General features: G+C 28.7%; 1 protein-coding gene across 20 annotated transcripts in view; it reads right to left on the bottom strand.

Moving 5' to 3' along the window:
- Psi (P-element somatic inhibitor) overlaps positions 1–13,057 on the bottom strand; it is a 122,588-nt gene that overhangs the window by 94,056 nt on the left and 15,475 nt on the right. For 17 of the 20 annotated variants that reach the window (XR_010843065.1, XR_010843066.1, XR_010843059.1 and 14 more), the window contains exon 2: positions 2,265–2,355. Coding sequence is in view for 2 of the 20 variants with exons in the window: in XM_014423479.3 (XP_014278965.1) it covers positions 2,265–2,355 (91 nt within the window). In the remaining 18 variants the exon portion in view is untranslated. Of the gene's footprint in view, positions 1–2,264; positions 2,356–7,467; positions 7,579–13,057 lie in introns of all 20 variants that reach the window. The other 3 variants (XR_010843064.1, XR_010843063.1, XR_010843062.1) reach the window with 3 other exon arrangements.

The following is a 13,057-nucleotide window of genomic DNA, read 5'->3' as shown; positions in this document are numbered from 1 at the left end:
TATATATGTAAATACATGAAACCAATATGGAAACATGTAGAGCATTTGTACATTTAGACTTAACCATTTATGGCCAAATTCACTGGAAAACTCAACATCAAAACTTCAATGATTAATAACGATTGAATGTAGACAAAAGCAATACTTTAATAAATACTCTCTGTAAACTGTAACGAGGGCCCATTTAATGAGATGAAAAAGATGAAAGGTGCCCTTGCCTTTCACAACTTACTTGTGGTGTGGCCACTGTAGGGCAACTCTGATATTTTTGTTTGAGTAAATGATGTAAAAAAAAAAAAAAAATGCAGCATATCTAACATCACATTCTAAAAAAAACACACATCAAACAAAGAGATAATTACTTCGAGACACCCAAAAACCTATTGGAGGTAAAGGGAAAAAATGTAGCCTCGGTTAAGTAAAAAATTGAAAAAAATAATTACACATACCAAACAACCGAAAATACATAAAACAATCATAAAATTAAACAAATAAATAATATAAAAGAGAAAGAAGGTAACAATGCAAAGCAGAGGTTGGTTCAGAGGATAGCACACAAAGAAGAAATGATAATAAACATTATTTACAAGCAAAACCAAATTAATACTAACGGAAATCCCAATTTTATGAAATAACTTATAAATTTAAAGATTAAACCATTAATAACTATGAAAAATTGGATCATCAATTATTGATTTTACAAAATTAATAAAAAAAGCTTATTAAAGAAACACAGAGTCTAGTTACTATTCAAGATCTGCTTGAAAATTAATGATCACTTCTATTTTTTTATACAATAAGAAAATAAAAAAAACTCAGTGACCCATATGACTGTAGAACATAAAACATCACAAATGTCTAAGGTAGAAAACAAGATACAACATTAAGCTCAGCAATAAAGATTTGAACTTAATTACTCTTCATAAGAGAATCATTGATCAATTGAAAAATGGTAAAATATACTCATTAAAAAATCAAGAGGTTCACTTGAATAACTGTTAAGTTTGAGCCTTTAGATTATAAGTAATTTATAATATTTTGGGTGTTATCCTTGACTCCCACCAAACCTTCTTTCTTTATAATGTATGTTTTAATATAAAAGCCATACTTGGCTTCCATTTCTCTTAATATTTTTTTATAAGATTTTTATAAAATTAATTTTGTTACAGCAGTACAGCTTGCATTGGAAGATGACACCCAAAGAAATGTGACATCAAAGATGATAATAACATAATGTGAGCTAAATTATACTTGGAGACATTAACAGTATAGTGGTTACTTCGTCTTTTTACATGGAGAAGGGCGTCAAAGACCAACAAAAAAGTTTATTTATCTGTCTAAACTTGATATAATCATTTTAAAACTTGGCAAAAGCTAGGCGACGATTAATTTTTGGCTTCTAATGTGTGATTTAACCTTCACACTGTTAAAAGAGAGTTGAAAGAACAAGAATTCCACGAAAAAGACCTTAGTTTCTCTTGTTTCACAACATAGCATTAAATTTTGAGACTTTAATTCATATCTTATGAATTGATAAGTAGGATGATGTTTTTGTTACAGATGAGTCTGAATTTGTAATGTACCGGAACATAACCAAGCTAGAATTACCAAGTGATCAGCAGAATAATACAAGCTTTCCCTCGAGCTAAATGTTTACCCAATCGGAAGAGCCTCAATCATAGTCTGGAGTGAATAATTTCTAAAACTTAATCCGATTGTAGCAACATGGATCTTCACCATTCAGATCATACTTGGAAAGCCTGTTAACACGAATAATACGGTCTATGGTGGAACCATTTGGTTCAGAATTCATTATTGTGCATGAAAATGGTAGATATCACAAAGATAAATAAATAAACGCTCACAAGATATAAGATTAATGCTTTCTCCTCACTAGACAAAAATCCAATTGATTCCTTAACCCATCAACATCGATGCAATCCTGCTTTAACAGAATACAGCACACCTTAATTGGGAGATCATAAAACACAACTCTCTTACTAAAGGTGTAAATAGTGTCTGTATTTTATTAAAATGAGCAGCAAAAAAGAGGATGTAAACCAAATTTTTCCCAAAATGAAAGGTAAGAAAATAATTACCACTCATAAAAAAAAAGTGTGCTGAAGTCTACTACATTACTAAAGACACCCTTAATAATGAACTACCTTAGAGCCATACTAAAATGCCTAAAGGAAAAAACCATTACCAAAGGAGCCCACATATGCTCACAAACTTGAACGAACACACGCACAAAATGTTTTTACCTGTCCAGTCCATACCTGACCCTTCATCCAAAGGCCGTTTTGTTCCAACATCTCCACCTGTACTAGCACCAGGGTTAATTTTCGCAGCAATCTGAAAAATAGCAATGATAATTTTGATATACAAATAGTTTAAAGTATGTTGTTTGCTAACACACTGATAAATTATCCAATCCCTTCATCCAGGTTATATCTTCCGACTCATGTAACTCAAAACTGAAATTTAATCAGGTAATGCACATTCATGCCTTTCTGATCTCTATATTCCTTCCAATAAAAATTCTTACATAAGACAAAGATTCCTTCTTTAACTTGAACATGAAATTAAACAATTATAAATTAAAAAGAATATACATTTAAAGCATCCTGGATTACAAAATTATTAATTCCTACACCAAAGAAATAATAAAAATTCCTACACAAATATGTGACAAATTAACATAATAATTAAGATCCGAAAATATATTAATTTTATATAATCTCAGTGAAATATACGAAAACAAATTTAATACCCCCCAAAAAAATAAATTCTACACTCTTAATTGATTGCCAATCTCAGGAACAAAGCCACGATCACTATATTTTATCAATCTTAAGTTGTAACTGGTATTGCTAGTAAATCAATTTTTATATTTTATAAAAATTAATAGAAGATGGATACTTAAATGTTCAAGTTCCTCATTCATGAAACCTAATCTATCAGTTCACTTAATAACGGATAACAAATAAAAATTAAAGTTTTCTTAGATTTTTTTCTAGTATCTTTATTTAAGTCAAAAATCTTTCAGCACAACAGCCTTTGTCAAAACAAGAAAATTTTATTCTTCTTTTGTATAACTATATTTAATGACCAATAACAACTTTATTACTACATTATATCCTGATTAAATTACTTGATTTTGTAATATAAATGAGTTTTATATCATAAGTTAATATATCCATTTCTGATAAGTAAAAGTTTTTTTTTGGAAAAATTAATATTCTCTAACAAAAATGTATGCAGTTTATTTCAATATTTTATTTCCTCCTGTCATATAGCCATTAAAAATCAAAATTTAACTTATATTCCTATATTTTTTTCAAAATGGGATATATTGACTTTTGATAGTTAATTGCATAAATGTAAACCATTCCTTATACAGGAAATAACATGCAATAAAAATGTTGAAATGTGCAAAATCATGCATTGAAAACACTGAATAGGGTAAAGCCTCGCAATATAAATTTAAATAAATGCTTTATACATACCTTAATGTATTTAAGATTTTACAATAGGCACACAAACTTCAAAAGCTAAGCAAGGACAAATAGAAAAGTTTAAAAGCAATAAATAAGGAACATACATTAATTGAAAAAATAAAAATGATCATACAAAATTTTTGTGCACGGATACAACAGAGCAGTATATCTTCATAAATAAATTAAAATGTTTAATTGCAAACATTGATAGATTTATGCTTGTAAATGCATATCTCTTTGTCACTTATAATTTACTTTAATTTAGAAAAGGAGTGTTCAACTTTCAGCCTTATTATCAGACATTGTTTGCTACAATTTAACAATTTGGTATATTGTTCAGTAGTTGTCTTATTTCTATTGAGAATTTTGTTTTACTGGTTTATAATATGGAATGGTGTTGACTGGATTTTTTTTCAAAAACAACTTTATTGTTGTCATAGATTACTTTGCCTTTTGTATACTTTCAATGAATCCTTAAATTTTGCTATTATCTTAATTTGCTCATTCAACCAAAATTTTTTTTATTTCAGTTGTATAATAGCAATAGAAAAATAAACCCAAAAGGAGTGATTACAACCGCAAAATCTGGCACAATCATTTAGGTATTGACAATATCTTAATATTTATATCTTTATTTTAACAATACAGACGTACTTCACCTGTAAGTTGCAATCGAATTTTTTAAATTTGGGAAAATGGTCACCATAAAATAAAGCTGCTTTTGACTATGTCCCCTATATTGTTATAATCACTTCAGGAGATAGTGGATAGTCCATTATACCTTTGTTGAGTGTAATATCATGAGGTGCTTTTAAAATCTTTTTTCCCCAATATGAAGCTTTTTTTATTTGGAAAAATAATTTGAATACTTGTACTTTTTCTGTCACTCTATTGAGACCATAATGCATGTAATATGGACCATTTTGTGGTAATAAACTTTTATTTGAAACCATCTTCGAAAGCACAAATCGGAGCAAAATCCTTCTTATCAATCAATTCAGCTCTGATCGCTACAGCGATAGCAATTTCTTAATTTTTTTTCTACCAATTGCTTATGTAAGCTTTACGAAAAAAGTAATAAAACATAAACATAGAGAGATATAACCAAAACAAAGTAAGGAGTTCTCTTACTTGCAGCACAGTGAGCATCAAATTAGATTAGATTTTCCACTTCATCCAATGGTTTTTTAGCAGGCTTTGGAAAATATAATTTCACAAACATATTTTAACTATGAATAGTTCTCTGTTCACCCACTTATTTTAGACAATTTTCTTTTAGGGATTTTTAAGGATCTTATCACTTGGAATAGTCAGTTTCAACAAAACAGTATAAAGATCTTGGAAATGGAAGCAGCTAAAAGGGAAAGGAACTACCTCCACAAAAAGTTAAAAGGATGTTGATTCATGAGTTCGAAGATATTAGAGTTTATTTCTTTGTCCTGGGAACTCACTAAAGAATTAAAACCATATCTTACAGTAATATTAAACGATTAATCAAGCATACAGTTTAAAACAACAACAAAAAAAAATGCAAAATATCCCAAAACCTGCAATATCATGCAAATATCCCAAAACGTGCAATTTCGTGCAGAATAAAATTGTTTAAAATGTTATAACTTTTGTCCTTTTCTTGAGCAGTATATGATGAGAAAACCAAATTAAATGTTCCTTAACTGTAAAAAGTGGTTAAACAAATTTTGTTTGTTCAACTATGTTAAACATTTGGTTTGATTCCTACTGTGGCCACAATAAACATGGAATATTCTCTCTCACCCTCCCAATAAACAAGAATTAAAATATCATAGAAGACAAGAGAAAAAATCATTTTATTTCAAGAGTTTTGGGATTTCCAAAAATACTTAATTGCCATTTTGTTTCAGAATGACCCGAATATTATTTTTTATTGTTACACTGATGTGTCATAGGAACTCGGTAGTAAACATTCCATTAGTATTTTTAATATAGAAAAAAAAAAAAAATTGTTTTGCCGTTTTTTACTACATGTTAACATTGACTACTTATCGACAAAACATCACCTTCCATGCAAAATAGCTCGAGAAATTCATTTTATTTCTAATAGTTTTTACAAATTTTTCTGACCAAAATTAGTAAAATGTATTGGAACCCACAATATTTGTTACCATATTATACATACATTAAATACGAATAATTATACATAATTCAGCAACAATATTTCTTAACTTCTAAATCTAACAAAAGTTGATAAAAGAATATTTTATATATTGGAAGTAGACAATGTTATTTACCACTATAATGTAGAAAATTATCACAGTACACAAAGGTTCATTATTTGAATTTATCATGACAGTAAATAATAAACAATACAAAAGTGTTTAATTATGCTTGTGTGTTCTATAAGGAATGAAAATAAAATATTAATATGTAAGTTAAAATGAAATGAGCAGCCAGTAAGAGACCTAATGTTTTGATAAAAATGTAAATAATAGATAGGTTGTGAGAATTGATAATAGTACATAATGGTGAAATCAAGTACCTGTCCCCCAACAGTACTGATACTTTTAGTCACATATACCAACTACTGTCTGTCCAAAACGCTCCCATCCAAACCTAGGCCATGTCAACAATAGAGCAACACCTTCACACTGCCCCAGGTCCAGGCCCCTAACCAAAGTTGTGGCCACATCAGAGCACCCTTATAGACCTTCAATGCAGAGTTGTACATTTTAATATATAACTGTAAATTCAATACATATTTGAAATCTAATTTCTAACGTCCTCTCTCTCACATGTAGTTTTACAAATTTTATATCAAATAAAATTTGAAGAGTTTTTGTCTAAAAGCACACCAAATACCGATTTCCTCTGTAACTCTGCCCCAAAATTTGTGCAGTACAGAACAGTTAAGATGGTTTTCATTTCTCTAATCACAAATAAGGTCTTGAGAAAATATGGCAGTAATTAACTCATCCTTGTCCATACTGACTGACACACTTGACAAGAAAAAATGCTTAACTAGCAATCCCCCAAATAGACGCCAAGAAATATTGAAATAACAATTTTAGTGAAAGTGGACAGGTAACTAAAAATATCACTCTCTATTCATATTAGCATCCCTGAATACAATAACTTAAAAAAATTAAATAAGTATAGTTCATGAGATTCATGTAAATTATAAGGCCATAAGAATTGTGTTTTAAGAAAAACTACTTTTCAACATATTTAATAATATGATAAAACACATAAATGTTTAGCTATGCATTTGTTTTAGTTATTTCATTTCAGATGCGGTTGAAGTATGTAATTCATTAATTCACAATTAACACAACTGCATTTTTTTGTTGCCAGCTCGATGACCATTTGTACTTGTTGGAATTCCTTCTAAATCAATGACTCATGATTTTTTTATTTTTTTTTCATTTAATAATTTATCCTTTAGCATCTGCTGAAATATTGTACCACTATAAAGAACAAAATTGTAGCCTGGGATGACTAGCTCTTTCCACCCCTTACTCCAATAGTTTTACCTCATTAGGGTTACTAACAAATTGTATAAAGAATCAGAGCTTCTTTTACAAGAGAATACTTAAATTTGCCAGTATCTCATTGAATTATTATCACAGAAAAACAACTAGCAAAAACAAATACTCCTATTACACATCAGAATACTCGTATTTTAATCAGTAACCAACTACATATCTCTTTAAATTATTATTGCTCCCAGTTATTCTTGTAGAACTAAAATATATCGACTGATATTTGTAAGGTTATCAATATCGTACTTTTCTAATGATGACTCAAACTAATTCAGGCTTCAAAAAAATAGTTCAGATTTTTTTTTCTAAATCTTTTTTTAAAAAATCTTCCATAAATTTCTTAGTATGGGAAAAAACATATGGAAGGCTCCCTCTCATTCAGTATGCCATATGTTTTATTTATATGAATAACATGAATAAATGACTTAATGTTTAATTAAAACGAAACTTACAAATATTTTATAATAAAAAGGACCTTCTTTTCTGCGAAAGTTTGGAAATCGAGTCATAATTCAATGTTGTTGCTAACCTAGAATCAACAGCCAACAAGGTTTCTTTTTAAGCTGTAAACAACATACATATTTATGAATTAGGCAAGACTGTATGTATGAAAAAAGCACAGAGAAAAAAAACAATTTACATTAATCATACATTGAGATGTTTATACAGTGAAACTTCTTTTAACAGACACCCTTCTTTAATGAAAATTTGTATTAAAGTCCCAACCAATAAGGTACAAATTTAATGTATTTGAACCACTTCACTCTGAACGTGGAGGCCAATTTTATTCACTGCCAGTACTTTCCACTCCTCTTAATAGATACACTCATGATTACAGAAATGACAGATATTAACAGCACTAAGAGACATTTAGTTATTGTGTAGCCAGTATTCTCAAAGTATGTATACAACATATCAGTGTGTATATACACCATTCATACAACGATAGTTAAGACGAAATACAAAACAATTATTGTCTTTTTTCTTTTTTAATAGTATAAAAGTGTATTATTGTTTTTTTCGGACTTATGAGTTATCACTGCTTAATATCATTTTTGAGATCTGTTTACATGAATCCCTTCTTGATGGACACCTCAGTATAACAGATAAAATTATCTTCCCCAAGGGTGTCCGTTATATAGATGTTTCACTTTATTTGCAAATAAATCAAACTTTTTTAACAAGATTTTTGACTATACACATTTTTTTTAGAGCTCTATAATTAAATCGAGCCACCTAAAAGCCTAGGCTCCGAGAATACCAGCCTGTTAACAGGAGAGCCTAGTATCAAGCACTGGGACTGTAAGTCTCTTATACTTCTAATTTGTTAAAGTTACCAGTTTCCCCACTTTTCTACAACGCAGCCTTCTGTAAGTCGTTGAACTGTACACTCTTCTGCATTGACAAAAAAAGTTTAATAATCTGAACTAAGGAATTTTTTCATGAATGCTTAGGCTCATATCAGTACCAACAAAATTTCATCAGATTTCGTTGTTAATGAGACTATGTGACCAAGAGCACATTAATGATACATAAGGCAGTGGATAAATAAAATTTTAACCAGTTATAAATTACAAAATTATTTATTAATAATATTAAATTGTAACATATGAATAAGTAAGGCACATGTCTGTACATTTTGACATCTGAATCTACTTAGGTCTTTGTTTTGTAATAAATATTAACATAGTAGCAGAGCATAGTGAATTAAAAAAGTAGTTAATAAATGATAATAGGAATTAGGTGATTGAATAGTACTATCCTTAGAAAAACTCACAAAAGAGGTTAATATGATTTTTCTAACCAAATTTAAAAAGTATGTACGATAGTCTTCGGAAAATGAAGAAAAACAAAAAAAGAGAAATCAAATGGGGATTGAAATAATTGACCGTCCACTATATTACTTTATAACACTGGTGTTCCTAAACTGCATCACACAATGTGAAACTCTGAAACAAGTAAATTGACTGATTCCTTATTCATAAAAAAAAAAAAAATCAAAAAAATCAGAAACTGAACAGTTATTTTTGGAGCAATGATTGCATTACTTTAAAATTAAAAGGAGATGATCTAGAATTTTTGATCAAAGCTATAGGAAAAAAGTAACAGGAAGTAGGTTATACATGATAACCTAATAATGCAAGTTATGTTTCTAGAACCTATTAAGAGTTAAAGAACTATAAGGCAGGGTTTTAAAAATGAACTAATTCCATCTCATTTTCATGAGTTTTACTTAGGGAGTCATAAAATTGAACATGTGAGATGCTAAGTGGAACCTGGAAACTGTGGGACGCCTTCATTGTGAATCAGGTTTGAATGAAAAATATGGGTGAAAAATTATCCCAAAACCTTGTTATATTAAAAATTGTTTAATTCAGAATTTTACTCCTTCAGAAATTTTCATTACCAGAAGCCAAATACAGGCAACATGAAGGCTTATGGAAGAACTACATATTTAATAACTCCCAATTGTTAAATTGGATGTTGTTAATAATAGATCTACTAATAAAAAAAAATGAAATCGATTGATTAGACTGAAGCAGGTCATCGTATTTTGGTCAGTGAAAATAGTCTATCAAGATACTTGAAGATGCAAATAAATCTATTAAACTTTTGGATAGCAGTGAAGAATATGATAGCCAAGATCTGGATTTTTATGCAGTAAAAACCTGCAGAATAAGTCATAAAATGCAACAAAACAGAAAATATGCAGTTGAAAAAAAACCATGAAATATGCAGCAAAATAGCATACAAATATGCTACAGAACAGCTTAAATATTCAAATTTACTAATAATGTGGGTGCAAAAAGTTTTCAAATAAGAAGGAAAAAAATTTAACAAGCAATGAATATGAAAATAACATCTTTACAAATAAGTATATAAAAGTATTAATGGTTAAATAATAATGAGAAACTTATCAAAAATTATGATATAAGAAATGTATATATAAAATAAAATCATCAATGGCATTACTATTGCAATACCATACATTAAAGTATTACTATTATAATATCATACTATTATGGTATTTTAAAACCAACTGATACTAACAGAATAAATAAAACATAGATGAATAAGTCAGTGACATATCTTGCATTACAATTAATTGCCGCATGCATTGTTACCTTTGCTGACACTAAACCTAATCTTCTATAGTTCAAAATATTTCAAAACATTATTTCTAAATAATCATAGTATTATCTTTCTACATTGTTAAAAACGTGATAGAAACAAATTTATACTTTCGGATTTTGGCTACCGTTGGAGAAAATTAACCCAAGATTGTAATCTGGATTTTTTTTTGTCTCAATTTGAAATCTAGCAATTATGTGCATTTATCGTCATGCATGTAAAAAAAAAATTGACTAATTACATTAGAGTAAACTAGTTTATAAAGATATCAGAACAGTTGCTTAAAAAATTCATGCAAACAAAATATATAATCGCAAAAACATCCGGATCCCATTGACGATACAGTAGAAAAACCAAAAGAGGATGACTATCTAGATTATAAACCTGAAGTAGAAAAATTGTATTTATGTCAGAACAGAGCATCAAAGAAAAATACCCATAAAATAAAAATAAGTTATGCGTTCACATGAATATAAAAGGTTGGAACCAATGATGAAAAAGATTCATTCGATCAATTCAAAAGCAAGGAGTTGGTTGAAACACCTAAAATGATTAATGTTGATTTCAAATGGATCTTAAGAATAAAATAGGATATAAAGATTTAAGGAAACTGATGATTTTAATGAATGGATTTGCCCACCAGTAACAAAAATGGGAATTTAAAAATGTATCAACCTGGGTCTGATTCAGTCCTATCTTATTCAATACAATAATTGGTGATTTAAAATAGTTTGCATTATTATTTATCCACCTAGTTACCTTACATATTACTAAAATGGTGTAACTTAAATTGTCTTCTTAACCTCCACCCTCTAGTCTATTAGAGCATTACAAACTTACAACTTTTAAAATACTGAAGCAAATACATAATATAGGATTTTTCGATGATGTTAGACTTGTTTAACGAATATAAGGAATTTAAAATACAGAAAAAGCAAGGGATACGATAAAAAAAACATTACCTATCTAGCTCTTACACCTTTAAAATTTATTAATTATGCTTACCAGCACTCCTAATGTAACCTAGTATTGAACATAAAATAACCTTCATAGTTGTTGTTTGTTAGGGCTAGCCCCCGTAAAACAACAGTCATTAACGCCCATAACCTTAATAGTTAATTTAAGAATTGAAACTTTCATATTCACTTGACAATTTTAAATTTATCGTTTTTAAGAACATTCCTAGCACGGTTTATCATATTTAATGTAAATTTTCCAAAATCTTACATTTTAAATTTCATAGAGATTGTTTCGTCTGGAGAACACACCTGAAGTTCATCTGCAAACAATACATTCATAACATGCTCGTGTATCGATTTATTTTAACTTCTCTGATTTCTAACATATTAGGTCTCCTTCATGTTTTCTAAGCTGCAGAAAATAAAAATGGAATCGATTTTATGATCACAACGATTTATTCTACTTTCTCTTTTTTTTTTATTTCTAACATATTAGGGTGCCTTTGTATGTTTTTAAGATGTAAAAAATAAAAATGCGTTCAATTTTAGGATCACACGTTCAATGCATATTGATTTATTTAAATTTTTCAGATTTCAAACATAATATGGTCCTTTTGTATGTTTTAGGAGATGTAATGAATGAAATGCTATCGATTTTATTATGATCGCGTATTAATTTATGTTTACATTTTCTGATTTGAAATATATTAGGTTCTAGTATGGGTTTTAGGAGATGCATAAAATGAAAATTCTGTCGATTTTAAGATCGCGTATCGATTTATTTTAACTTTTCTGATTTCTAATATATTAGATTTAATAATATTTGGGTCCTCTTTATGTTCCTCAAGTAGAAAAAAAAACTAAAATACTATCTATTTTAAAACCGTGTACCGATTTATATTAACTTCTTTGATATCAAACATATAAGGGTCCTCTTACATATTTCTTAAGACGGAGAAAACGAAAATGTTATCAATTTTAAGAACATATGCTCACACATGCATTTATTCCAAGTTTTCTGATTTCTAACGTATTAGGGACCATCAATATGTGTTCGAATATGATATTATACATAATGATATCAATTTATTTTAACTTTTCTGATTAATAACATATTAGTGTCGACTTGTATGCTTTGGGATATTCAGAAAATGAAACTGCTAACAATTTTATGATCGCATGCTAGCGCATCGATTTATTTTAACTTTTCAGATTTGTAATATACTAGAATTAATAATATTTGGGTCCTCGTATATGTTCCTCAAGACGCAGAAAAACAAAAATGCAATGGACATTCAAATCGCATTCTCGCGCATCGATTTATTTTAACTTTTCTGTTTTCTAATATACTAGAATTAATAATATTTGGGTCCTCTTATATGTTCTTCAAGAAGGAGAAAAACAAAAATGCTATCTATTTTAAGATTGCATGCTCGCACATACATTTATTCCAAGTTGTCTGATTTCTAACGTATTAGGGACCATCAATGTGTTCGAATATGTATAATATGAAAATGATATCAATTTATTTTAACTTTTCTGATTAATAACATATTAGGGTCCACAAAACGAAAATGTTACCAGTTTTAAGACCGCATGCTCACGGATCGATTTATTTTGACTCTTCTGATTACTACAATGTCTATTTATATAATTTGGGATATGCAGAATATTTAAGTTTTATCGATTTTAAGATCGCGTATCAATTAATTTTAACTTTTCTGATTTCTAACATATTAAATTAATAATATTTGGGTCCTCTTATATGTTCTTCAAGAAGCAGAAAAACAAAAACGCTATCTATTTTAAGAACACATGCTCGCACATGCATTTATTCCAAGTTTTCTGATTTCTACCGTATTAGGGACCATCAATATGTGTTCGAATATGATATTATACATAATGATATCAATTTATTTTAACTTTTCTGATTAATAACATATTAGTGTCG

The sequence above is a fragment of the Halyomorpha halys genome, unplaced genomic scaffold (assembly GCF_000696795.3).
Source record: "Halyomorpha halys isolate HHAL.00 unplaced genomic scaffold, Hhal_1.1 Scaffold424.1, whole genome shotgun sequence".
NCBI lineage: Eukaryota > Metazoa > Arthropoda > Insecta > Hemiptera > Pentatomidae > Halyomorpha > Halyomorpha halys.
This window is presented reverse-complemented; position numbering and strand designations above follow the sequence as displayed.